Below are 26530 nucleotides of genomic sequence, written 5' to 3'. Positions count from 1 at the left end.
TTAAAAGCGATAAGAAAGTCAACAGAAAACAGATTCATTTGCGGACATCAGGTTTTAAAAAGTGAGCCCACAGAGGCATTTTTAGGCGAAGACGCGTAAAAACTACACTACCCATGATTCCGTGCGCGTCAACAAACTCGGGGTCAAAGGGCGGCAAAAAATCAGAATCGTGTTTTCCTTCGGTTAGTATGTCGAATATGAAGAAAAAATACATCTTTTATGCGATTTAAAAATACATGCTTTGTTTTATATGTATTATATAACTATAACTGTTGTTTTCATTATGAGTTTTTAGGATTTTGGAAGGCATATATTGTCGTACAACGCTAAAACATCAACTTCCGCATTGACGCTAGCTAACTTTGTCGGTGTTGAGAACTCAGCTTTCCAGTTTTAGGAGTGTCCCGTTTAACTTGTCATCCACTGTCAGGTCAGACAAGTATAGTCGTAAACACCAGCGTGACACAGCAGACGTTTCTGAAGTAAAGTTGCCTTTTAAATCACAGCTTTGAGCATGGCATCAGACGGATTGGGAGAGCCAACATTGCCACCAGAGGACCAGAGAGATGATGGTCCAGAGGCAGGGGTACCCACTGACCCTCACTGTGGCACAGACACTCTGAAAGCCACAGCAGGTAAATCAAAGACACAGAAACTGTTTGGTGTTTGTCAAATGGGTCTCCAAAGGCTATTAACTTAATTTGAGACATTACAGGATAGTCCATATACTGTATCACATATTGAGGAGACTGGTATCTACAGTATAAACCTGCTTGTAGCTCATATTACTGGAATCAACCTGGGTCTTTTCCAAGTTATTGACTCTGTCATCAAATTCCTCCGTCTGTGGTGCACTTCCGTGTTACTGTGAACCATTTGCTTTCTGGTAAGCTCATAGTTACTGTATGTTGTCATGCGCTTGGACACCTTTACCGTGAAATGTTCAGCTGAGTGCATCGATCACATCACTGACAGTAAACATTTTAATTTTCAAGCCAGGCAGCTCAGCTGAAAGTTTGCCAGGGGAATCAGGAAGTGAGTCAAGTATTGGCTCTGACCTCTTATCCAGTTGGAAACAAAGATCTACTATCTGCATCTCCTCCCTCTCTTGCATCATCCGGCTCAAATCCAAACAAAGTTCCCGAGGAATAAAGAATTTCTTAACTAATGTTTCACTCAGTCACTTCCTGTCAGTTTTTCCGAGATCTAACGTCTGGATTGAAAGACTGCTAAAACTTTACTCATGTTCTCCCGTGACTTGGGAAACCTGCGCCAGCCAGTGCTATGTCAGTGGAAGGAAGATTATTACAGCCAATAATTAAAGGATTTGGGGCGTGAGTCACATCCAGTTCTCCTCTCTGGAAATAGCATTGCAGGGTGTGTGGTATGTGTTTGAGTTTACAGGCAACTGCATCCAACCTACTTGGCTGATATTTGAGTCGTCTGGGGCCACTCATTGCCACCTGTTACATGAGTTATACTCTGTGTAAGTGTAGTGGAAAGTCACAATTGTGTTTATCATTTTTTCCACTGTGAGTTTCCTCTTCGTGATAAATCAGATTTATTTTGTATTTCAGTTGCTCAGTCTTACTTCAGATCTGATACAGATCAGAAAGAATGTAGTTCAGCTGTGAGGACGTGATTGGGGATCATATATCCTGACGTCTGTGCATTTAACATCTATCACATAAACATAACTCACTGACATGGAGGCTCATATAGGAGACACAACTCGACCATGTATCGAAAACACAAATAACAGAGACAACCTCATTTCCTGCTCTGAGTATGACTTTGACATAACACTGTACAGTAATATTTTCATTTATCCACCCTGCTGGCTTAAAGGGATAGTTCATATTTTTTTAAGTGGGGTTATATGAAGTCCTTTTTTAAAGTCAGTGGATTATCTACAGTAGATGACAATCGGTGCGCCCTCAGACAGGAGTACCAACATGGAAGCTAAGTAATGTACTGCCATGGACGAGAGCAGCAGCAAAAGGTATTTAAGCCACCGAAAATATATCAGTTTAAGTGTAAGGTATAGAATATTTCCACCACTTTACCTTTTCGACGGGGAACTGAAGTCATTACATCCATCGATGCTCTCTTCAAAGCCACTAGTCATTTTACCTCGCAGAACATGGGAGCTGTTGATCTACTGCTGCCTAGATCAGCTAGTTTGTTTGTGTTATTGCATGACTGGTGAGTCTGAACTAACCCTTAAACACCGAATTCACACAATAACACAAAAAGACTCACTGTTAGAGGCAGCAATAGAACAACAGCTCCCGTGTTTAGCAGGTTATAATTGCTGTTTTGGTAAAAGGAGTCTGGTGTCTTTGATGAGATCATGGATAACAGCTTCGGTTACTCGTCAGAAAAAGCTGCCTGATGGGAGGGTAAAGCGATGAAATATTCTATTGTGTACACAAAATGATACTGATTTCTCAAAAGTTATAAGTTACCCGTCTACAGCAGTACATTGCTTAGCTTCTGTGCCCCTCCTCCTGTCTGTTCCTCCAAACTGGGAGCGTGCCAACTGCCATCTACTGCGCAATAAACTGACTATGCATAAGTACCTCATATAACTCCACTTCAAAGAAATCCTGCCACACTATTATATGTATTTTCAGAGTTAGTGAAAACATCTATAAACTGGCAGGATGTACTATCCTGTGTTTATATATATCTACCCCCCTTAGTGCTCGCTGCCAGACTCTCACTTAGTGTTTCTTCCAGGTCCAACTGTCTGGTGGGGCCTTCAGGCTGTTGAGTAAAGAAAGTGGACGTAGATGTTTTACGTATCGGAGTCCTTACGCTTCACATGATGGAGACCCTTGACATATTGGAGCAGAATTATAGGGCAAAATATCACGTGTTGAGTGACCATGTTAACAGTTCTTTGTTGATGCTGTGTTGATAGCCGGGATCTGCTTTTCTATTTCGCCATTGCTGTGATTCTTTGATTAAATTTAAATGCAAAGCCCATATTGAAAGGCTTTTATTACAGTTTCATTGCGCGTTTGTCCTGCTTACTTCTTCTCTGTTGCTCTATCATTGACAGAGTCAGCAGAGCGGGCTGAGAATGGAGTCAACATGTGCCAGTTTTTCCTGATGGGAAAGTGTCACTTTGGCAACAGATGTCGTTTCTCTCACAGGTTTGTTAAGCTTACATGGTTCAGCAAACTCACCAGTGGGATAAAGGAGGCGTTTTAATATTTTTAGTTAGTTAATTGACATGTACATGATTGATTTATAGTAATCACTACACTAAATGGATTTGCAATTTATCGTAGCACCAAGATGGCGAGCATTACATAGATGCCTGCCTGAATGTTAAAGGATAGGTTCATGTTTTTTAAAATCTTAAAATCAAAAGTCGTCACTGTGCAACAATTTCAGTCACCAATAACTCTTTAAAGGGACACTATGCCGATTTTCATCCAGCTTTGTATCATATTGTAACAGCGTGGGTAGCATGTGTAAATGATCTGTGTTAAACTTCCTTTGATCTTGCCAGCGCCTAGAAACATGTCATCTGGCGTATTTTTGCTGGCCCAAGGGCTTAAATTACAGATTGTACTTCCTCATTTATGGATGCCAGTCGCCACCATGGACACAAAGAGTGTAGAAACGGATCGAGAGAGATCCAAACTGTAAAACCAGACAGTGTTGATCAAATATAAACCATGATTATGTTAGCATATTTCAGCACAGTGTTTGGCTGTAATACAAGAGTTTGTCAACAGGAAGTGGGCATTGCATTGTTTCCTGTATTGTGAAAAAGGGAACCTGGGAAAAAACTGAGATCAAACGCTAAAACTAAGAAGTGCTGATCAAATATGAACTAAGACTCTGTTACTGCGTTGCCTTTTCCCTTCCTCAAATGTTTTCATAAACGTATTTTAGCTCACTGCGTGACTATAATACGAGATAATTTATAACCAGACGGCCACCATATTGTTTTTCAGACGAGCAACTCACATTTCTCCACACACCAGCAACCACCAATATCAAATGTTTTTGCGTCTTTCTACTTTGTAGACAGCCTTTTTTATGGAAAGACCGTCTTCACAGCAGTAAAATACTTCTTTAGAGCTGTAGTTGGTAACTTTTATTAAAAAAATAACTTTATATACTTGCTGAAACTGTCACAATATTCACACAGCAATAAATTAGATAGATAATCTGTGAGAAAAATCATATTCCTTTGCCTACTCTATTCCCTCGCAGTGCTTCTAACGGCCTTACCGCATGTAAATGTTTTTGGTGCGCCACGGTCAATCATAGGAAATGCCATAAGAGTGAGTGGATAGAGAAGGAGGAACATGAATTTTTTCACTGACTGTCTCATGTTCTTTTTCTAGAATATTGTGGCAATTTCAGCAAATTTGACTCAAAGTTATTTTCATAAATGTGACGAACTGTGGTTTTAGTCGTGGACGTGGGCATGTGAAACAGAAAAAAGCGTGAACTCATCCTTTAACTGCGTATTGCTAAGCCCTACTCGGCACCTGGTTACAGAAAGTTTTTCAAAAGTGTTTTTTTTTTAACTTCTAGATAATTTATTTTTAATAACTATAACACTTAAGAGGTTGTAGTACAACTGTTAGCATTAAATTAATGGTTACCTGAATGCTAATTTCTTATTGCTGAGTTCTATCTAAGAAGTATAATATGTGTTTTATTTCTACTGGTCTATCACTGCTCATTTCGCACACCAGACAGACGCTGATACTCTGCCATGACTAAATATGGATGCTGTTCAAAGTTCATAATGCTATACGAAGGTTAATCTGTGTGAAATGGAATTAAGACTAAGAGCATTTTTTCCATCTGTCATGTCTGACATGTATATTCTGACATTTTTTCCACCCCTGTTGCCAACTCGTTTCAGTAACCCATCAATAGATGATTCAGGGGCCGCATCACCTGACCAGGATGACAAACAGGATGGAGAAAAGACGGAAAAACACAAGAAGAAAGTGAAGAAGGCAGCAAAGCCAAAATATGAGGCAAAAGGTCATTCCATATTGAGCTTGAATTCCTTTGACATCTGATAATGACCACATACTCTGAAGGGGCTGATTCACTTTTCCCGTACATTAATCTGTTTTAAAACTTTTTTTTTTTTTGTTGTTGTTTTTATGTCTTATAACACAGAGGTGAACAAAAAGCCTCGCATGCGCACAGCAGATGACGTTATCTCCCGGATCCTGTGGGACGCATCGGTGGACGCATCAGAATTTGTAGTGGGGTATGTGGATCGCTTCCTTGGTGTGCTGGAGCGACCCTTCAATGACTTCAACTGGGACACCAACCCTTGTGACTGTGACTACTCATCTGAGCTGGCCCTGCCCAGACACAGGATCCAGTACTTCACCTATAGAGGGCACCGCGTCTGGGACCGCCATACCAGGACTGACAGGGTGTTTGGCTCCACCGGACAATCTCTGGCTCCCCCCTTTGGAGGGGAGGAGGAAGTAAAGGGTAAGAGAGAACCATTTATTGCTACCACACCTTACATACACAACCAAACTTACATACACAGCATTTACAAAAGACAGAAGCACTGTCACTCTGATCACTCTTTCACTCTGAAATTCACACAGAAAAACAAGAGCAACAGCAAGACGGCCTCGAAACGACAGAAGAGCAGCCACCTGAAGTCAGTGTGCAGGAAGAGAGTGAAACAGAGGCGTGTGCTCTTACTGAGAACACACATCTGGAGAAAGAGAAGCAGAGTGAAATGAATTCTCACACCCCTGACTCAACACAACCACCTCCAAAGTGTCAAGAAAACAGTTCTCAGGAACAACTGGAATCACGAGGAGGAGAATGTGTCATGGAAGAGGCTGCAGTGAGGTGTGGTGTTCATGTTCATCCTTTGAATTTCACTGAGAACAGATAACTTCTCCACTACACAACAAATAGCATTTTAATGTCATCTATATATATATATTTTTTTTTTGATTGATTGATTTTTATTTTCTCAGAAGATTGTTGTGCACCGAATTTAAGTGCCCAGCCCACATGGACTTATAAGACACTACAAAAACAAAACAGGTTCAAAACAAGAGACATAATACATAAATGGCTCAAAACATTTGACCACAGCGATGAAGACAAAAGGACTAGAGTCTTTAACGCCTTTAAACATAAAGAGTCTTCTTGCGCAATATACTATACTTGTAAATGCCAACTTAGAGTCTTAGTGAAAGGCAAGTTAAAGCAACTTTAGCTTTCACAATGTGACATACGTATATCAGTGTGGAATAGAACTGCAACAACCAATTAGTCAGTTGTTGTCACAGATATTGAATCTGCAACAACAAATATTTTTTAGGTAAAAATGCAAAATATTTGCAGGCTTCAGCTGTTCAAATGTGAGGATTTGATGTATTTTTTGTTGTAGACAGAATACTTAACATCTTTCGGTTTCTAACAGGCATTTTTCCCAGTTTTCTTACATTTATCGACAAAATGATTAAGAAAATACTCAGCAGATGAATCAATGAGGGTAAATGTCAGTGGCAGCTGTAAAACAAAATTGTGTTTGTGTGTGTGTGTTTGTGTGTAAAGGGTTACTAGTACAAGAGTGATTCAAATCAGATCCCTCACCTTTGATTGAATTGCTCACAAGTGTGGGTGGCCTACTAAATATGGCATCACAACACAGCTGTAGAGGTCTGGACGAGGGAAAAATTAATATAAATCCTCTACAAAGCATTTTAAAGGGACAGTTCATCCCCAAATCAAAAATGCAGATTTTTCCTCTTACCTGTAGTGCTATTTATAGGTCTAGATTGTTTTGATGTGAGTGTTGGAGATATCCGCCGTAGAGATGTCTGCCTTCTCTCCAATATAATGGAACTAGATGGCACTCAGCTTGTGGTGCTCAAAGCACCAAAAAATACATTTGAAAAACTCAACAGCAATGTCTCTTTCTAGAAATCATGACCCGGTTACTCAAGATAATCCACAGTTGCTGTGAGCAGTTTCATGTAGGAACTATTTTCTTTCTACCGAACTACACCCGCCAACCATATTGTCACGCAGAAGGAAGCGTGCATCTACTGCTAGCTCACGTAGCACCACTGAGCTAGCTACACTACAGCTCAGCTGGGGAGGACACCATTAATGTTTACATATCGGGCTTTGACAAGCCTCTCGTCCATTGATTGTCCAGTGACTCCACAGTGATATGTTGGTGGGTGTAGTTGGGTAGAAAGAAAATAGTTGCTACATGATTATCTTGAATACCTAGGTCATGATTTCTGTAAAGAGACATTACTGTTGAGTTTTTCACATGTATTGTTTTGGCGCTTTGAGCACCACAAGCTGAGTGCCATCTAGTTCCATTATATTTGAGAGAAGCAGACATCTCTACAGCTGATATCTCCAACACTCTGCAACTCACACCAAAACAATCTAGATTGATAAACAGCACTACAGGTAAGAGGTGAAAAATGTATTTTTGATTTTGGGGTGAACTGTCCCTTTACGATATGTGAAAAAAAAAAAGGCCAACTTACATCTAAATACACACCTCTGACCCAGATTAAGGCAAAATAAAATTAAACCAAAAGCATATTGCTCTGCTAGCTACTACAACCCACAAGCTAACAGCCAAATGTGGTTTTATGTTAATAGATGGATTAGCTAGTTGCCCCAATTTTACTGGAGAAACCAATACGCCACTGAGTTTAAGGTGAGTCATCAAAAATGTATAGAATATATGAGACAGATTTTGATATAAAAATACTGAAATTTTTTATATGTACTTTATAAATATATTTGGTATATAACAAAAGTTAACTCGACAACACAAGGCTGGAACTTGACAATGTATTTTATTTCATTGTGTCCTTAAAACATTTTTCATTAAGGAAATTGTATATTGTGTGACTTGGATAGTAATCTTAGGAGACACTCTTCTGCCCCTTGAGTAATTTTACTCACCTGTCTTGATTTTAGACCTGAGGCTTCAACAGACCAAATGTCTTTATCCCACAAAGAAGAAGCAAGCGTAAAAGAGGAGGGTAAGGAAGAGAATTTAGCAGAATGGCAAGAAAGCTGGGACAGCAACGAAGACACTTCGGTGGGTACAGCACAATTCACCCCGAAATACATTCTTATTCTGGTATTACAGTTCATGTTTGACACAGTCATTCTCTCCTGTTACACACAGAGTTATCTCGGAGCCATGAACATCAGCCAGAATCCATCAGCACCTCTGGAGCAGCGAGAGGAGAAGCCTAGTGGCGGTGGTGGTCGCCCCCCGAAAAAACAACCCACGCACTTCATCACCTTCAGGGCCAACACTCCTGCCATCCTGTCCGGGTTCCAGCAGCTGCAGGAGGAGGTCACCTCCCTCCTACCGTCCTCCGCCCCTCACTGGCATACAGCCTCCAGCCTTCATGTCACAATGTGCCTCCTGAATCTGTCCGGCCCAGCTGAGGTAGCCGCTGCTGGAGAGATCCTCCGACGGTTTGCCAGTTTGGATCGTAACCCGCCGGTGGCTCTGACCTTCCCTGTGAAGCTGAAACATTTCAACGGGAAAGTGCTGTACCTGAGCCCTCAGCCTCAGCTTCACCTCCAGCAGCTCAACGGCGGCCTGCAGGAGGCCTACAGGAAGGAGGGCTGGCTCCACAGGCACTCGTACAACCCACGATATCACCTCACCCTGGCCAAGGTAGAGGGCACGGAGGGAGAGAGGATTTTTGAAGGGGTGGGGGACCTGAAAGTGGGGAAGGGTTTAAATTTTGGTCGTCTGCCAGTAAACACCTTACACCTCTGTGCCATGGGGGGTTCCAAAGTAGACGGTTTTTATGAGACCGCCTGCACAGTAACTCTTCGATGATAGAAGAGTAAGAACACTACATACATGTTTGTTAAAGCTGCAGCTGGTAACTTTCAGAAAAATGACTTTTTGTTATATTTGCTGACAATTGAGTGAAAAAAATATGCTCCTCCTCCTCCTCGTAGCGCTTTTAATGGCAGGAATTCACCGCATGTGAACGAAAACAACCAATCAGAGCTGAGGAGTCTCTAACACAGCTGTCAGTCACTGCTAGTGAGCTGATGTTACCTGTAAAACTAGGCAGTGCTGATCAAATATGAATCATGATTCTGTTACGACATTGCCTATTTCTCACGTCAGATGTTTTGAGAAACATATTTTTGTGTACTGTTTAGCTGTTAAATGAGAATGTGCCAAATTGAAGCACCACCCACTGACCAGAACAAACTCTCTGTTCTTACAGCCAAACACTACACTACACCAGACAGTTGGTTCGACTGGTTGTTGTTCGACTGCTCTCAGTGTTGCAGCTGGAGCAAACATTCTCATCTTACAGCTAAACTGTACACTAAAATATCTGAAAACATTTGAGGTGAGAAATATGCAATGCATTAACAGAATCTTGATTCATATTTGATCTGCGTTGTTCAGTTTGACCGCAGTTCACGAGCTGTGACGGACATGATTGACAGCTGTGTTGGAGACTCCTCTGCTCTGATTGGTTGTTTCCTTCAGCTGTGGTGGATTCTAGTGAATGCCATTAGAAGCACTGAGAGGAGCAGCAACATGTATCTTTCACAGATTATCCGTCTCGTGTACAACTGAGTGAATATTAGTGACCGTTTCAGCAAATATGACAAAAAGTTTTAGAATTTTTAAATGCCATAAGTGTGTAATTTTTATACAAGTTACTAACTGCAGCTTTAGTACAGTTGGTGCAGTACCTCTGAGATTTGCACTAGCCATATGGCCTTATCATCCAAAGCTGATGTCTGTGTTTTTTAAGTTTTTAAGTTCTTAAATTATTTCAGATAAAATGCACTTTTAAAGATAATCAGGTTAAAGACATTTTTATATGAAGGCCTAAAGGGAGAAAACTTAACTTAGCACAATGACAAACTCTATGTTCACGTATACTGACCTGTATTAAGGTGCAAAAGCATACAATGGTCCTACAACACTTAAATTATAATCTGATCAAAAATATATGTATTTTTCTTAATGAATGCACTTTAATCTAAGGGCCTATATTATATCCTTTTCAAGATGAGAAATGATTGTAGTAGTTTGTCACAATACTGGAATTTCTAACTTTGATACAATACCTTAAAAAATATCCATATATGATTCAACACCATGGGAAAAAATTGACATTGGCGTACAAGTTAAAATTTGCATTAAAAAATAAATATAACACGGCTGTAACATGACGACGACTTTTCTTTTCTTGGTTAGTAATGGAACAGCAGAAAGACTGTAAACTTTGACAAGGAGAGAGGAAGCACATTTGATACTGGTGTATCTATACTGCTGAAAATGAGCATTGAAACCATTTCAAATGTTGAGAATCAATATTTTTGACAGCACTAGAATGTAGTTTGTAATACTACAGGGAATTTATAATGCAATTTTCACCAACATGTTTATCATGTTAAAACAAAAAGTTTCATTAGTTGTTTTACTTGTTGGCTTTAGTTGAAAGAAATTAAAAGATACTCTACTAAGCCCACAAGTGCAAAGTTAAACATTTTACAAGTGTTACGCCCCACCCTTAGACGGCCCTATGGGGCAAACAAAACTCTAACACTGACCCAAAATAACCACATAACCACCTTTAAAACACTCAAATCCACTGCATTTATTATAAATAAAACAAGCAAACAAGACAACAAAAATCCCATGCTGAGAGGCAGCAGGACAAACACCAGAGGGCTGCTGGCACAGGAGCTCTTAGGCACCTCCTCAACGCCAGGTGCACTGCACACCTGGGCAGATCTACAATGGAGGGAAAAGGGCCAGCAGCACAGAACAACACACAGCCGTAACAACAAAATTCAAAGTAAAATGATCAGCCAATTAATCAATTAGTCCATTAGTAGAAAATTACTTTTTTGACTCTAAAAGGTATTCTATGCAGGATTGTTGGGTAAGATTTGTAAATTCGGTCGCCAGCGAAAGTGGAAGTAAAAGCCAACCCCAGATGACCTCACATGAGTGTGTACTCGCCCATAAATGTCCTGAACACAGAAAATACAAAGAAATTAAGAAAATAGAGGCAGAGGTAAAAGTCTGTGCAGAAAAATACACCACCCCACACTTCTAGTGGGAATTACTTCTGTATGAGTGCATACATTGTGCTTTTAGGAAAATCCTGTGTAGTATACCTTTAATTAAACTGAAGAGGCACTTTGATGACCTCACCTTGGACTTTGGGAGATAGTTTTTTTTACGATTTTCTACAATTTTGTCAACCAAAATTAAAAGTTTAATAGACAAAATAATCACATTAATTGATAATCACAGTAACATTAGTTGAAGCTCTTGTCAAAATGGAACCCAAAGTCAGTGTGAACGTCACCTGCTGAAGATGCATAGTTTACTGTCAAATCTGCCTCCAGGCCCTGAGAGAGCCACATGGACATAAACGATTTTTAATCAGCTCTGAGTCATTAAACTAACTTGACATACACAGTAGAAAACTTCCTTATGATATACGGTGCCTTAAGTAGAATGTAAATTGTTTTCCTCTTTTTATGATCTGCTGGACCAAACACGGTGCACGGGGCCAACTTCACACTTCACTTCTGTATCTACTGTTTTACAGCTACACAGACAGGACATATGCACCTGCCATAAAGGTTTATGTACGTTGCATGAATTGTTTATGAGGAGAAAAGATTAGGCTTTCTTTACAGCTATGAATTAAGCAGTTGTACTCTGCAGCTCATAATTCTACGATTTATCTGTTTAACATGAATATTGTATGCCTGGGGTTCCACAAGAACGATGACTTTGTATGCCTCTTACGATGAATTATAACCACTAGATTGTCAAGGACATTAAATATTGAATTGGTTATTTTAAATCCTGTGAGTGGTGATATTTTATCAGTGCGGTGATGGATGGCCTGGATGCAGTACTGTTGCTGTGGTTTAACATGCACACACACACACACACACACACATACACACACGTAGGCTGCGTAAAACGCTCCCTGAACAACTCTTGCATACATAATATAATTTTCTGTCTTCTTTCACACACATCCTCTATACATAGGCTATATGAGTCAGTGAGTATGCTCTCTGGCTCGCTACTGTTTGCTCCCTCGCTCGCATTATCTCCCTGCCTCCCTTCCCCCACTCTCTTTCAGTGACACAGAAAAACTAACGCCGCCCCCTCCCTCTTTGCTCGCCTGCTCCTGCCCCCCTTTCTCCGATGGCAGACAAACACCATACTCTTTTTACTCTCCATTATATCTCCAATTTGCATTTCTCGGTCAAATCTCGCAGAGAGCATCTCCATCAGCAGCCTCTCATCATTTCCATCATGTTCTCCTCTGCTACCTCGTCACTGAAGCAGTGCTGATGCTGTCCTGCAGCCTCCACTGAAAGCTGGTTTTGCCTAAAAATCCATTGCATGCCGCTTCTCCCCACCACCACCACCGCCACCACCACCACCTCTCTATTCATTGTTCACTCCATCTCTCACCCTCCCTCCTGTTTCTCTCAGCATCACTCCCTGGGAACCCACTTTTTTCCCCCTCCTCAGTATTTCATGTTGCCTCTCCCTGCATCTCCCCTCTCCCCATATTCATCTCTGTGTGCTTATTCGCTTCTCTTACTCTAATTTTATATGCATCTCTGCCTCACATGAGCTCTCAGCACATCGCAGCCTTAACTGTGCTGTCATAGGCAGGAGTTTTGCAACCAACCTGTGAGTGGATTTTAAAAAAAAAAATCTCTTTTCACTATTATTCAGTGCACACAGTTGGCTGCATTTTGACTCTTTTCTCTCAGTAATCTGGTCAGGGTTCAGTGTGGTAGTCTGGACGCAGATTGGTCAGGTTGATGGGGAGTGTGCGTGGACTGTTGGTGGGGGTCGGCGTTTAGAAGTGTGCCTCAGTATGAAGTGAGTGAGGGGGTTAGACCCCGCTAATCCCCGGTAACAGATTAATTATCTTTGGGCAATATCGTGTTGCTGCCGTGTTGTGAAGTCGCTTGGGCATTAAGCTACGGAGGGCTACAATGCAACGATAAAGGGTCCCTTAGGGGTGTCTCCTCAATCTTAATCCCTCTCTCTCTCTAACTCACGCGCGCTCTCTCTCTCTCTCTCTCTGTCTCTCTCACTCACTCGCTCTCACTGAGAGCGCCTCTCTCATCCATCAACACAAGCACCTCTCCACTGTCACCAGACAACCATACACTTATTGGCTATTTAATATTTCAATAAGTGCAAGAATTATTGGCTCATTTTTTTTCCCCTTTTCTCCCCATTTTGACACATTTTTGGCATGTCTCCAAGCTGTGTTTTTCAGGATGATGTTTTTTCAAGAGCATCAAGCGTTGATGGCTGGCAGTATACCTCTTTGAGTGGGTAAATATTTCACGGACACCGGCAGAAGAGACGAGACGAGAAGGAGAGAGGAAACCTCCCAACACAACCGACAGAGGTAAGAGGCTGATCCTTCTCTGCTGTTGATTTGTGTGAAGATTAATCATCAAATGAAAAATGATTTAAATGCAAATTACACCACATCACAGCGTTGTGCTAATTTGGATCCATGCTTATATTTTCAAACATGTTTAATGGATGTTCATGAAGCCATCACACCATGCTGCCAAGATGGATCCATGCTTATATTTCCAAGTATCACACCCAGTGAGAAGGATGAATCTTCTCCATTTGACATTTGTAGAATAAGAAGCTGTTACAGTTTAATTGCACCCAGTTTTATTTGTCTCACAATTCCTCTTAATGCTTTTTTTTTGGATTCTTTGTTTTAATCTGCAGGATAATTCAATATTTTGTCCTGCATTGGTTTGTCAGTTGGGTCAGTAGTGTGGAAGCGTTTTGTCACCATCAACTTGTCATGCTGGACTCTTGCACACATCAAAGCACTGATTCGCTCTGACTTACTGACTATGAGCTGCACTCACTTACCTTCGGTCAGCTGCACTCACTTTGAAGGTTCATTGTTGCGGAGCTGAATTTTTGCAGACGAATGTGAAGTGCAAATTTAATTCTTTTCCTGTCGCTTCACTTCTGTAGATAAAGGTAACTTTGCACCCATCACAAAGATGTTAATTAATTTCTCCTGGCTGATGCAGTGTGTCATGAAGCTGTAATGTCATAAATTGCAGTCATTAAGGTTGTTGTTAAGAGGTTGTTAGACGACCACTCAGGCTTTAATGTGAACCATAACAGATTTTATGAGGCAAATTGAATATGTGCTTCATTTCAGCAGCAAAAGGACCTCATTAATTATATCTTCTGCTCAGGAGAGTTGTATTGTCGTAAAAAGATGCAGGTGGAGATGAATTTCCTGTGCTCGAGATGATTTTAAATTCAGCTGACAGAGATGCTTCAGCCTTGTTCTCATTAGCTGCCTCACAAAATGGCCCTTTTCTTTACATTCCGACATCATGGAGTCTCATATCACGCAAGTGGTTTCATTCTCGGTGTCGTCTGAGCTCTGTGTAGACTGAACACACCAAAATCATTCCCCTTTTTTTGTCTTCAGAGCTCACAGGCGGGTGAGAGTCGGTGGTTTCTTTGCCACCTCGCTCCTCGTTGCTCCCTTTTTTTTTTCTTTTCCTCTCCACGGACTGAGCTCAAAATCACATTTATTTGGCTTCAGTTATGCAATGGTAACAGGCATGATAACAAGCTGGCAGGAGACATCACGTCAACTTGAGGCTTCCTATCTGTGACAACTGCTGAGTAACTGCTGCTCCAGAGGACTGTGAACCCCCCCCCCCCCCCCCCCCCCCCCCCCCCCCCCCCNNCCCCCCCCCCCCCCCCCCTCGCCCCCATCAGCACCTCATTAGGTTGCCTCAATAACTTTCTGGGTTGCAGGGGAGTCCTACCTGAACTTTGACCTGGTGTCCGTCACCACTGTGCGTTTCTTCTTCATGCATCTAGAATTGATTTAGTGTGAGAAGTGATGTCAAAGTAAGACAGATAAGCTGCTGTCATGCTGGTCATTTCTTTGTCTGTGTAATAATTGTGGGGTTTATATGGTGTAGTCTGCGTCCTATTAGCTTCACAGTGAAAATCATTATTAGTGCAGTTTGCCGTCCATCAAAGGAAATGCTTTTCTATATTGACCCACTTTAATGGTGGCGGTGATCACAACAGGTAGACTGATTCTCCTTTAATTGTGGAATTGGCCCTTCACTTGATTATTATGCCTCTCAAAAAGCTTTCACCCCATCCAGAGTCTGATAAATGCCATCATAGACCTGCCTCACAGCTCCTGTAATACATCTAATCTAATAAAGTCACTCAAGATAAATGGTCATGAAGGAATGCATAAACACAACAGTCTGTTTACACTGCTGATGTGTGGTGAACGGATGCAACTCCTCGCAGCGTGTGTAAACCATTATGTTCACCGCAGTTTTAATAAGGGAAATGGAGTGTTGGCAATGATTTGATTTGTGACAGTTGGGCTGCTGGAACCATTAAGGTGAACAGGCTTATTGTAATGGGCTTACAGCGGCCCTGTCTGGCCTGTGGGCGAGCTGTTAACTTGTTCTGAGCCATAAACGCCCCAAATCTGAATGGGGAAATTGTCTGGCGTTGAATGTGACATGTGGCTAAATTTAAACTTTTATCATGCCCAGTATTAACCCAATTATGTGCAGTGGGTTGTGAATCAATGGGGATAGTAAAGAGCCTCAGCAGTGTGGAATACTGTGCCGATTGAAAGTTGTGTAACATCTGCGTTGAAAGATAATAAAAGCCTTTCATTCAGAATCTATCTGACATTACTGGATCCTGTTAGAATCAAATGCAGAATAGTATCTGCCTGTAATATCAGCATTGAGCTCAGCTGTATAACCCTTTGTATTTTAGTATTGTAGCCGTTGTTGTGAATGCCTCTGCTCTGTTCCCCCTCTCTTGAGCTGTCTTAAAACACTCCTTTCTTAAACAGTAAAGCTCTGATGGTCTCTTAATCTGGGCAGCCGGTATCAGAATCCTACCAGGCTCCCGTCTCGCCCTCTGTTCCCCCTCTGCTCTGTCATTGTAATGAGGATTCCAGTGTATGTTTTGGCTAACCGGATTTGCCCTTTGTATTTACCCTACTTTCTCCCTCTTGGCCGGCTTTAGTGAGCAGTGGCTGACGATGCAGTCAAATATATCGCTCTATGTATGATAGTCCTCTTGATGCCATGTATAATATTCCTCTCCTGCATATACTCGACCAAGAAGACCTCTTCAAAGACACCGTATATCCCCTATATAATCCATGCTGCTCCTATAGCAGATACCCTTTTCATAAGGTCGGAGAGGTCGGTGTATCAGCCATTTGTTACATATAGTCATGTAATCTCTCTGTGTTCAAGGCAGAAAGCGCTCACGCTGCTGCTAACGATTATTATTATTCATCTGTTGATACGTTTTTCAGTTAGTCGATAAATTTGTGCTACGTATGGTCAAAAATTGTTAAGAAACAGCATCTGGCAACGTGTCCAGGGCCCAAGGTTACATCTTGAAATTGAATTATTTGTCCAACAGTGCGGAAACCTAAATCTATCCAATTTAACAGTAGGGCTGAATGATTTGGAAAAAATATCTAATTGCGATTATTTTTGACTGATAATGCTATTGCAATATGATGAAGGTTGCAATGGTTTACTGTGAAAACCGTATACCGTGGTATGAAAATTGACAGTTATCATATTGTATACATTTGCTTATCTATGGTTTTGAAAAAAAATGCAATTGAACGTACAGTTTCATCACATGTGCATCTCCTTTCTTCCTTTACTGCATGTCAGACTTTTTACACATACTGCCATAACAAAATGGTGTCAAGTCTCTTCCTTTAAGGGTCATTTCAACTGATAATAATAATTGTGTAATGTCATGCACCATGATACAATGATACCACGAATCTTAAATATTTTGACTGTTATCTTAGGGTGAATGAAAAACTTACACCGTTGTTACCCTAGGTGTGGGGTGTGTTTTTTTTGTTTGTTTTTTTGTTAGTATCTGTGCCAGGCAGATTTTTTTTAAGTCTGTGGAATATTGTTTACAGGCTGGGACATCTCTGCAGCGCCACAATACTTTATTTAACATTTATATTTTGCCTTTAACATTTATTGCTCCTCCTGAAATTTGGATCTTGCACTAGTCCATATTGTGATTTTTGATAAAATTCCTATTAATTCAGCCCTGTTTAAGATAATATCAAACAAAGAAAATAATGTTGCTTGCTTAAATGATTAACAGAATTGCTGGATATTTATTTTCTGTAGATGGTCTGACTAAACAATTAATTGACACAATGTTTGAGCTCTGAACACATCACATGCTCAACAAAAAAAGTGTTTTCTGTCTCAAAAATGATAAACTAAAGATTGGGACAGGTAAAGCTTGTAACAAGTTTATTCATTCATATTTAGTTTAATTTATCTGATATGGACATCACAATGGCATTAAAATCGTACATATATGCACAAGAACCAGATGTGCTGTGTTTAGTGTTTGTAGTGAAATGTTAATTTGCAACACCTGTCCACAGGAGGCATTTTAAAAGTTAAATTAGTAAAAAAAAAAAAAAAGAATACATTCGCAAATACACTGACGAACCCATACACAGAAATACGTCCACACAAAATACACAAGGAACTGATTTAAGATCAGTAAAGCCATAAATCAAAAACCAGAACAGCACACTTACTTCAGCCTCTACTCTGAGTGAGTTAAAGTGCTTTACACTCCCAAGAGCATGTTTCAGGTAACTATGGCTGACATTTTGACCCTTACTTTGCTCAGGTGATTTCTGTTCATAAACTGTCTCCACTGAGCCTGAATGGAGGAGGGACACAGCAGCTGTAGAGCTCGCAGTGACCTCCTCTCTCAGGAAGTCCTTCACCCTTTCTCCCCCTCTCTCCTCTGCTCTTACCTCACCTCACATCCTGGTTGCTCTGACCCTTCCTTCCTTCCTTCCCTCCCACAGGGTGGAGGAGGGGGACCAGTGGCAGTAGAAAATGGCTGCCATGACAACGGTGCCCAGCTATACCCCCTCACTGTGGGTGAGAGTGTGTCACGCCCTCCCCCGGCTGGACCTCACCATGCAGATGAAGGACAACATCTTTGTCCCTGACAGCTGGGAGTACCAGCAGGTAACCGACACCTGCCACACCACATGCTGCACTGTAGCCGTCCAATCTGAGGTGCCACGTTGCATAATCATTACAGCCCTGTTGCTCCATTTGTAGTTATAAATGTTCAGGTATGTTCTGCTACAATTAAGCGACTGCTTGATGGGCAATTTGCTCTACATCACACTTTAAATTGCTCCATAAACCCCTGAATTATGATGGCATTTACAGACCTTTAAAACACCTCTTCATGCCAGCTCATTGACCTAATTATTGGTGGGAAGATTGCACTAGACCCCTCCAAGAGACCCTTAGCTCATCACATCTAATCTACATTTTCTACCTTGCTTTAGATGTTGCAATGCTCCTCTAAACTGTCACCCGCACCTCTGCCTCTGTGCATGCAAACTGTAGATATTTTATTGCTGTCGGGGAGCGCGTGGTCCTCTAGCAGGTTTCCACAGCTGCTGCTGCCTGCACGTTCCTGCGCTGTGCAGGTTCTGCTGCAAAATGGCAAGGTTTCATCCTTCGTCTCCTTCAACAGGCTCTCATACAAAACGCTCCAGCCAGCCAGCAGTGTCTCACAGTGCGTGTTTGTGACTTCTCTGCGGTACAAAGAGGAGGAGGAGGGGGGACACACACAAATTATCCTGCAGAACAGAAAGACAAAAGAGACTGAAAGTGCTCCGAGAGGGAGAATGAGAGAGGGAATGAGTAATGCGAGGAGGTTGCTGAACAGAAGACCGGGCAGAGAGAGAGAGAGAGAGAAATAGAGAGTGGGAGTGAGAGAGAGTGGCAGTGAATGTATTTAAGTAGGTCACAGATTATTAATAGAGATTCAGTGGTGTGGATAGAAAGAAAGAGAGGGGAGAGAGTGGGGGAGAGAGCGGGAGTGGGAGTGAGGGAGAGCGTGGGGAAAGAGGGGTTGGGTGGAGAGGAGCGATGGGGAGGGGCTTTGGAGAGCAGGAGGTGAGACGGAGGGAAGGTGGAGGAATGGGGAGTGACAGACGGGCAGATGGATAAAGGATAATACTGTAGATATGTGTCGGAGCAAAACGCGTTTTAGTAATGTTGACTTTGTGACATGGAGTCTGATCGAAAGCAGAGTCTGATATGGCTTAGTGACATTAATATTCACTGTGGTGCAGATCAGGGATTGATGGGTTAAAGCCTTTGGAATAAGTATAAACTGATCAAGAGTCAAATTAATTGCGTTAAATTTGCCTCTCTGATAATGTATGTTTACATGTAGTGTGTGTATCTGCGTCCTTGATTTTTGCTGCCTCTCTGAAGCACACAGTTTATATTCTCATACCTTTTTAATCACCATCTCCTGCTGCTTAATGGGGGCGGGACAATGTGACAAGCCATGGAATTTAACAGGATTAGTTGGTATTTTACTCTCTCAAATGGCTCGTCTCCACTTGTAAAAATGGAATTAAAGTGCCATTTTTCACATTCACTGACTCATACCTTTCTCCTCCTCCTCTTCCTCCTCTCTCCCAGACTCTGCTGGTTCTGTCCAGTTTATCAGCCATCGCTCTCGTCATCTCCCTCTTGGTGGTCCTCTCCTTCCTCATACACTACTGCTGCTGTCACCGTGGTGACCGAAGCGAGGGCTCGGAGGAGGAGGAAGAGGATGAAGATGCCAGCACAGGTCACGGTTACAGCGGGAAGAAGGGGCGGGGCATCTGCTGCGTCACGTGGGTGGCAGTGGCGGCTGTCACGCTGTGCTGGTGAGAATGAGGATCCAGACGTCATTATCAACCACTCAGCTTTTATTCATTTTAAAACAACAAACCCAAATTGCCTTTTAGCAGTGGTGGGAGAAGTATTCCGATCTTTTTCTTCCTGCATTTAAAATCTTACTTCAAAGTGTATGTAACTCTGGAGAAGGAGAGGTGATTGTTGAGGTCGCCAAATACAAATGCTTTGAGTTAATGGTTCGATCTGGCTGCCAGCTACTTTACAGATTATGATTTTACGATCTTTTAGAATATGATACATTGCAGTAGTATAAAAAAATCCAGCAGGATATAAAGCAGTCAACCAGCTGCACTTCAATCAGCAACAGCTATGACAATATCACAATTACAGGATCCATTTGTGATATTTAAAGTACAGCCTTGCTGATGGACTTTAACTCAGAGTATTTTCATATTGTGGTATTTCTAAGATCTGAATGCTTCTTCCACCACTTATTATTAGCTTGTTAACACTGATGCATCAGAGCATAAGTAGCATTTTAGTGTTTGATAGCTGGCCAGCTAGGTTTAAGTTTAATCTGGTGGTTCCCTAGTTAGGGCTCAGCCCTGCCCACTGGGTCATGAGATAAATCTGAGGGGATGTGAGATGATTAATGGTGTAGGTAAGACGATAAAACAAAGTAGTGATACACAAATCTGTATTCATGTGTTGAACTTCTTTGCTTTTGACGTGAAATATTGGAATATTTTATCTTCTTGAGTGTAAAGAAAGAGTAATTTATAGTAATTGCCGAGCATTTTGGGAAAGTTAAACAATAAAATCAGGAGTCATGTCTCGACTGTAGCTGGAGCCAGTACCTGGTTAGCTTAGTTTAGCTTAGCATAAAAACTGGAAACAGAGGGGAACAGCTAGCCGGGCTCTGTCAAAAGGTAGGAAAGCCTCCTAACAACACCTTTAAAGCTCACTAAGTAAGACATATTTTTACTGTGTTACTTTTGGAAGGAGCCAGGCTAGCTCTTTCCCACTGTTTCAGGTCTTTATGCTACGCTACGCTGTGCTAAGCTAAGCTAAGCTGTAGCTTCGTATTGACCCTACAGACACAACAGTGGCATTGCTCTTCTCGTCTATCTCTTCATAATAAGCATATTTATAAATGAAAGGGAGAAAAAAAAATTAAAGGGAGAATTCAGCAAAAGAGTCAAAAGTAAAAAAATCTTGGAAACCACTTGTTTAAAGGTTCTGTATGTGACATTCAGAGCACTAATGCAGCAGCAAATCACTGTTTGCTATGTGATGATATAGTGGAGCAATGGCGTCCTGAGCAGTCACACTTCCTCTGTGTATTTTGTAATCCAACTTCTCTGATCTGTATTGTGGTAGACAATCTGGCCACATGCGCATCCTAGTGTGTCCCTGTGTGTGTATCTCACTGGCTAGCTAATCGCCCCCACTTTACAATGTTGTCATATGGCAATCACAGCTGATAACCAGTGTTGGGGTCGTTATTTAAAAAAAGTAATGTATTACACATTACTCGTTACTTTTAAATAGAGAAATACATGTCATTACTGCGCAGCATGGCTTAAGGGGCATTGTCATGTAATTGCAAGTTAACAAAAAATGTATTAAACCTTACACATGCCCACATATCAGCCCAAAACAACAATCAGGAGAATCAAAAGGCATTGCAGTAGGCTTTAACTGCCTCAAAATAAACCTATATCAATATGTAAAAGAGGTTTGGCTTCATTACACCTCATAGCACAAATAATAATGGCATCAAAATAATATATGAGTAGGCCTAAAGAAAATAATGTAAGAGACGAGCCTTGCTTACACCATTAGGTGATGAAAGACTTAAGGGGAAAAAAACAACTTTAAATGGTGTATGAATGGTATTTAATGGGCCTTGTAGTAGACTAGTCCAGCTTATTTGATGTGTTAACACTTAAGCAGCTGTTAAACCTCATAAGGAGGAGATCCTAAAATCATTTTTAGACAACTTTTTCCTCCTTGGAGTCGGGACAAGACGGAAAAGCCTCTTCACAGGCACGCTTGATGATGTTGCTGTTGTCAACACTTTTCATTTTATTCCATCCGCAGATAATTGAAGACTTGGTCTAATGCAAGTAACGACATAACTGTTTGATTATTAACTGTAATGTGATTACAGAATTAAGAACAGTAACATGTTACCTTACTGCTTCACTGACAAATATAATGTGATTACAGAAACACGTTACTGTAATGCTACTTAGTCATTTCTGTAATGCTACTGTAACGCTTTACACCCAACACTGCTGATAATACTGTCCCGATCCCAAGTGGTGGAATGGCGACACAGAGTGACCGTTAGCTCTATTAGCACTGTTGCTGTTGTTAGTGCTGTTAACACAGGTAGCTGCTAACCACCAGCTCATCACCTCCATGTTGAGAAATGTGTGCAGGCAACCCCGGCTCTGACTCTGAATCATAGATATGCTCTGAATGTCACGTACAGCTCCTTTAATCTTTAAAAGTGCACTGCTTTTCATAAGCTTATCTTGTGTTTTTTTTTGGTAAAACCTTAACTGTAAAGTAACAAGTAACAAGCTGTCAGATAAATACATCACAAAGTCCATTATTTCCCTCTGAATTGTTGAAGTATAAAGTAACGTATGCTAGAAATACAAGTAAGTAAAGTTACAAGTACCTTAAGGTTTTGCGTAAAGGGACAGTTCACCCCCAAATCAAAAACACATTTTGTTCCTCTTACTTTTAGTGGTATTTAAGATTGTTTTGGTGTGAGTTGCAGAGTGTTGGAGATATTGGCCGTAGAGATGTCTGCATTCTCTCAAATATTACAGAACTCATGGATGAGCCTCTTGTCCATGAGTAGATGCATGCTTCCTTCTGCGTAGTGATGTGGTTAGTTCCTACATGAAACTGCTCACAGCAAGGTCTGTGGATTATCTTGAGTAACCAGGTCATGATTTCTGTAAAGAGACATTGCTGTTGAGTTTTTAAAATGTATTTTTTTGGCACTTTGAGCACCACAAGCTGAGTGCCATCTAGTTCCATTATATTTGACAGAAGGCAGACATCTCTACAGCCGATATCTCCAACACTAAACTAGTAAAAAACTAAACTCACACTAAAACTATCTAGACTGATAAATAGCACTCAGGTAAAAAGAGAAATATGTACTTTTGATTTTGGGGTGAACTGTCCTTTTAAGTAAAAGTACTTTTATTTAGAACAGCACCAAGGCTGTGAATCACAAGTTGTCATCCTTGCCATCGTCATGTGCTTTTTAGTCTCTCACACAGTCACCAATGTCACTGGAGAGGGGAGGAGGCCCGGATGACAGCTGATGGTCACGTTAAGTTGCTGTTTACCGACCACAGGCCTGTGACAGCTCTGTGCGTGTTAGTTAGTGTGTGTATTTCAGCGGTTTCCTCATCACTGTGTGCGTGGGGATGATCTCAGCTCGCCCACCAGCAGTCATTTACCCACCTCTGTTCCCCTCAGATCTGGTGACCATGCAGTCATCAAGTCAGTACATTCCGGATGTACATTATGTAGAAATTGTGCTTGACATCTGTCCAGGACACTTTTGTGTAGTGGAAGTCACTGAGGGGAAGCTCGGCTGCCCGTCAGACCTTTTAAATCTAAAGCTAGAGGCGCAGCTGTGTGCTGTGATAAAATTATAGTGCAATTTAATGCTTCAGCAGTGCTTGTTATTATATTCCAGTCCATTCCCCGTGAGGTTATATGTACTGAGACTGTATTGTTATATCACAGAACATAATGTACCGGGAATCTGATTTCAGTTGTCATAATGATGTCGTCATATACAGACTGTAGGTTGATGCGGCTCGTGTCTCCCCCTTATGGCTCGTAATGTAATGTAATGTACCCGTCTCCTCCTCTGATGCTCCGCACAAGGACTTCCTGCGCTAGACAGGATGAAAAAATAATGCAGCAGTTTACCTCTTGAAAATATTTCATGTGACACCCTTTCCTCCAGATGGTGGCCCTTTTGTCACAAGTACAAAAAACAGTCATTTGAAATGCAGCTGCATTAGACAGCGTTCACATTTGGCAGCTTGAAATGCAAAGCACACACAGACGCAGACACACATTCCTCCTTTTCCCTTTCCCCCTGCTTTCTAATCTGGGTCACATACTTTGTGGGAGATTGGGTCATACCATTCCTCTCGGGTTTGAGGGGATTTGACGAACATCTGGCCCGAGCCTTAATCTGAATATTTGAATAACAGAAAGATGTGTAAACATGTCGCTATGTTTAACATTTCGAATATTTTCCTTGCTGAAGCTTAACTGTGCAGTGCAAAGAGTCAGCTTTTTTTCTCCCATCATCTGTTTATTCCTTCCCCTGTGCTCCACTGTTGGTATGCTCATCCAGAGCACACATATCCCATCCTCTCCAGCTCTATCTCCTTGTGTCACATTCATTTAAAATGTACATGCACACTGAATTAAACATCACATTTATGCCACTGCTATCTGTTCTACTACACCCCTCTCCCTCGCACACACATGCACACACCTTCCCACAATGTTTTCATGTTGCCTTTTTTCTCTCCCTTTGCAGTGTTGCCATAGGCATCGGTTTCTATGGCAACAGCGAGGCTAATGATGGGATGTATCAGTTGACCTCGTCTCTTCTCACAGCCAATTATACGCTAGCTTCCATCGATCTGCTGGTGAGTGCTGCAAGTCAGCGAGTAAACTGTCATGCAGAATACTTAACCTGTGTGTGTGCGTGTGTGTATGTGTGTGCACATGTGTGTGCGTGTGTGTGCGTGTGTGTGAGAGAGAGAGTGTGGTCTGCAGAGAGAGGGAAAGAAAATCAGATACAAACTTGTGTTTTTATCGATCTCCCTGTGGTCAGACAGTGGTTTATGTGTCAGACTGCCAAATGTCCTCTTCCCTCTGCAGAAGATGCAGGTCAGGAGAGCTACTGTAATATGGATAACAATATAAATCTGAGTTAATCGGTTCCGCTCATGTCTGTTCATAAAATATAAACTACCATATCATTTATTAAAATTACAGCAGGAGGTCTTTGACCCTCATAAAGCAACAGCATTTGACCCATTTGAAAAGAGTGAACATGCAGAGAGTGGACAGAATCATATTTAGAGTCAGTTGATATTTAATTTAAACATTAATTCGCTAAAAGTGAAGAATAACACACATTTATCAAGAAACTTACTCCCACATGTAACTGGATGTTGTGTCAGAGCAGGAATATCCCATCAGAGACAAAGTTTTACCCCAGTGCTTCCTAAATTCTTTAAAACATGGCATCTCTAGTGACTTTGTTTTTCATGGCAGCCTTTTTGACATATGCAACCTTTTCAGCTGTAAACAAAACCATCAAACTCTATCAAATGATTTTATTCTAACAAAATAATAGAACAAAAAAGAAAGCATTGTTTTAAAACATAAGAAACATATGAACAAATATTAAGTGAAATAAAAGGCCTGTCCTCAAACATGCTGTCGCTCAGTGAAAAAGAGGTCAGCGATTTACGTTCTGTCTTGCTGTGCAGATGTACAAACGAGTGTTAAACTAAAAAAGATAAATTGCACAAATGAAATCATGCACTGATTTTGTTTTTTGTTTAAATTTATACTATACAGGCAGCGTCGGATGCTGCATGTGTCGCCAGCAACAGTGAAAGCAAATGGATTCACTCTTGTTGCTATATTTGCAGTTTTTTGGTGCTGTGTCGGCAATTTATGTAGCTTTCTCTTGGATGCATGCTGCTTGTGGTCTAGTACCTGGTCACTACCTTTTTATAAACCTGCGACCTCACCTGCGCTCTGTCACACACTTAGAGTGGGGGATGTTTAAGGGGGATTACTTTTGTATGAGTCTATATACGCCTTTTTTTTAATGAAAATCCTGCATAGTGTATCTTTAACTCTTTTATCTGCTGATAGCTTTCTCTGGCAGATAATATGATGAGACGAGATGAGATAAGATAAAATAGGACAAGCCTTTATTGTCTCTGACATTTGAGAGAACACAGGTGACACGGACACGCACATGTACATCCATACACCCCAAGAGTATTGAACAATGCCCTCGACCAAGTAGTACACAGATGCCCTACCTAAAGCAACTGCACAAAATTATTGCATAAGTGCCCTACACATAGTAATTGCTCAGATGCCCTGAACAAGGTTATTTCACAGCAAATGCCCTACGTCACATTATGGCACGGATGTCCTACGCCAAAATATTACATATCCCTTCCCTCCCATCACACCCCTACACATACACACAGCTCACAGTTCGCTCACCTGTACCTTCTGCCTGAGGTTATCAGCTCATACTCCTTATGAAGGATGTTGTTTGGGTCAGTAGTGACAGACCTGGGGTCGAAAACCGTTTCTTGGGTTTTCTTAACATTATAATTGTCTTGTGACATAGTAAACAGGGTTTTTAATACTCTTTTATTGATGTTTTATTCCACTTTTGATTTATGCAAATGAAAATTTGCTTTTGTTTTTAGAAATATACAGTAAGAAAATAAATAAAATAAGTAAATATTGTGTCACACAGCACCCAGTGACCCACTGTGTGATCCAGTGATCAGGTGTTATAGAAATCCTCTGTTTTTGCAGTATGTTATTCTGCAAAAACAGAATTTTTATGAACATT

At 41.2% G+C, this 26530-nt stretch overlaps 2 protein-coding genes across 6 annotated transcripts in view; both read left to right on the top strand.

The window, feature by feature from the left end:
- Window positions 1-36: 36 nt before the first annotated feature.
- leng9 (leukocyte receptor cluster (LRC) member 9) lies at window positions 37-13465 on the top strand. Of its 2 annotated transcripts, XM_050047848.1 has the most exons (9): window positions 37-182; window positions 507-635; window positions 3068-3161; window positions 4901-5025; window positions 5167-5493; window positions 5616-5868; window positions 7981-8104; window positions 8195-12742; window positions 13331-13437. In XM_050047848.1, the coding sequence occupies exons 2-8, from the start codon at window positions 515-517 to the stop codon at window positions 8864-8866; spliced, it is 1716 nt and encodes a 571-aa protein (XP_049903805.1). In that variant the 5' UTR covers window positions 37-182; window positions 507-514; the 3' UTR covers window positions 8867-12742; window positions 13331-13437. The 2 variants fall into 2 exon arrangements, with proteins under 2 accessions (XP_049903805.1, XP_049903806.1); XM_050047849.1 differs by lacking the exon at window positions 37-182 and having other exon boundaries at window positions 189-635; window positions 8195-8698; window positions 13331-13465.
- The window catches only part of ttyh1 (tweety family member 1), a 30082-nt gene continuing 16892 nt past the window's right edge, over window positions 13341-26530 (top strand). For all 4 annotated transcript variants that reach the window (XM_050047846.1, XM_050047847.1, XM_050047845.1 and 1 more), the window contains exons 1-4: window positions 13341-13478; window positions 18000-18165; window positions 19651-19880; window positions 24449-24560. In XM_050047846.1, coding sequence (XP_049903803.1) covers window positions 18031-18165; window positions 19651-19880; window positions 24449-24560 — 477 coding nt within the window. In that variant the 5' untranslated portion in view covers window positions 13341-13478; window positions 18000-18030. The remainder of the gene's footprint in view (window positions 13479-17999; window positions 18166-19650; window positions 19881-24448; window positions 24561-26530) is intronic.

The sequence above is a fragment of the Epinephelus moara genome, chromosome 6 (assembly GCF_006386435.1).
Source record: "Epinephelus moara isolate mb chromosome 6, YSFRI_EMoa_1.0, whole genome shotgun sequence".
NCBI classification, from domain to species: domain Eukaryota; kingdom Metazoa; phylum Chordata; class Actinopteri; order Perciformes; family Serranidae; genus Epinephelus; species Epinephelus moara.
This window is presented reverse-complemented; position numbering and strand designations above follow the sequence as displayed.

What these genes read in the sequence shown, in the direction of transcription:
- leng9 (XM_050047848.1), top strand. Translation starts at nt 515, where the DNA reads ATGGCATCAGACGGATTGGGAGAGCCAACATTGCCACCAGAGGACCAG. An exon ending in GCCAAAATATGAGGCAAAAG is followed by an intron (nt 5,026 to 5,166) that starts GTCATTCCATAT and finishes CTTATAACACAG; the next exon opens with AGGTGAACAAAAAGCCTCGC. An exon ending in ACAGCAACGAAGACACTTCG is followed by an intron (nt 8,105 to 8,194) that starts GTGGGTACAGCA and finishes TGTTACACACAG; the next exon opens with AGTTATCTCGGAGCCATGAA.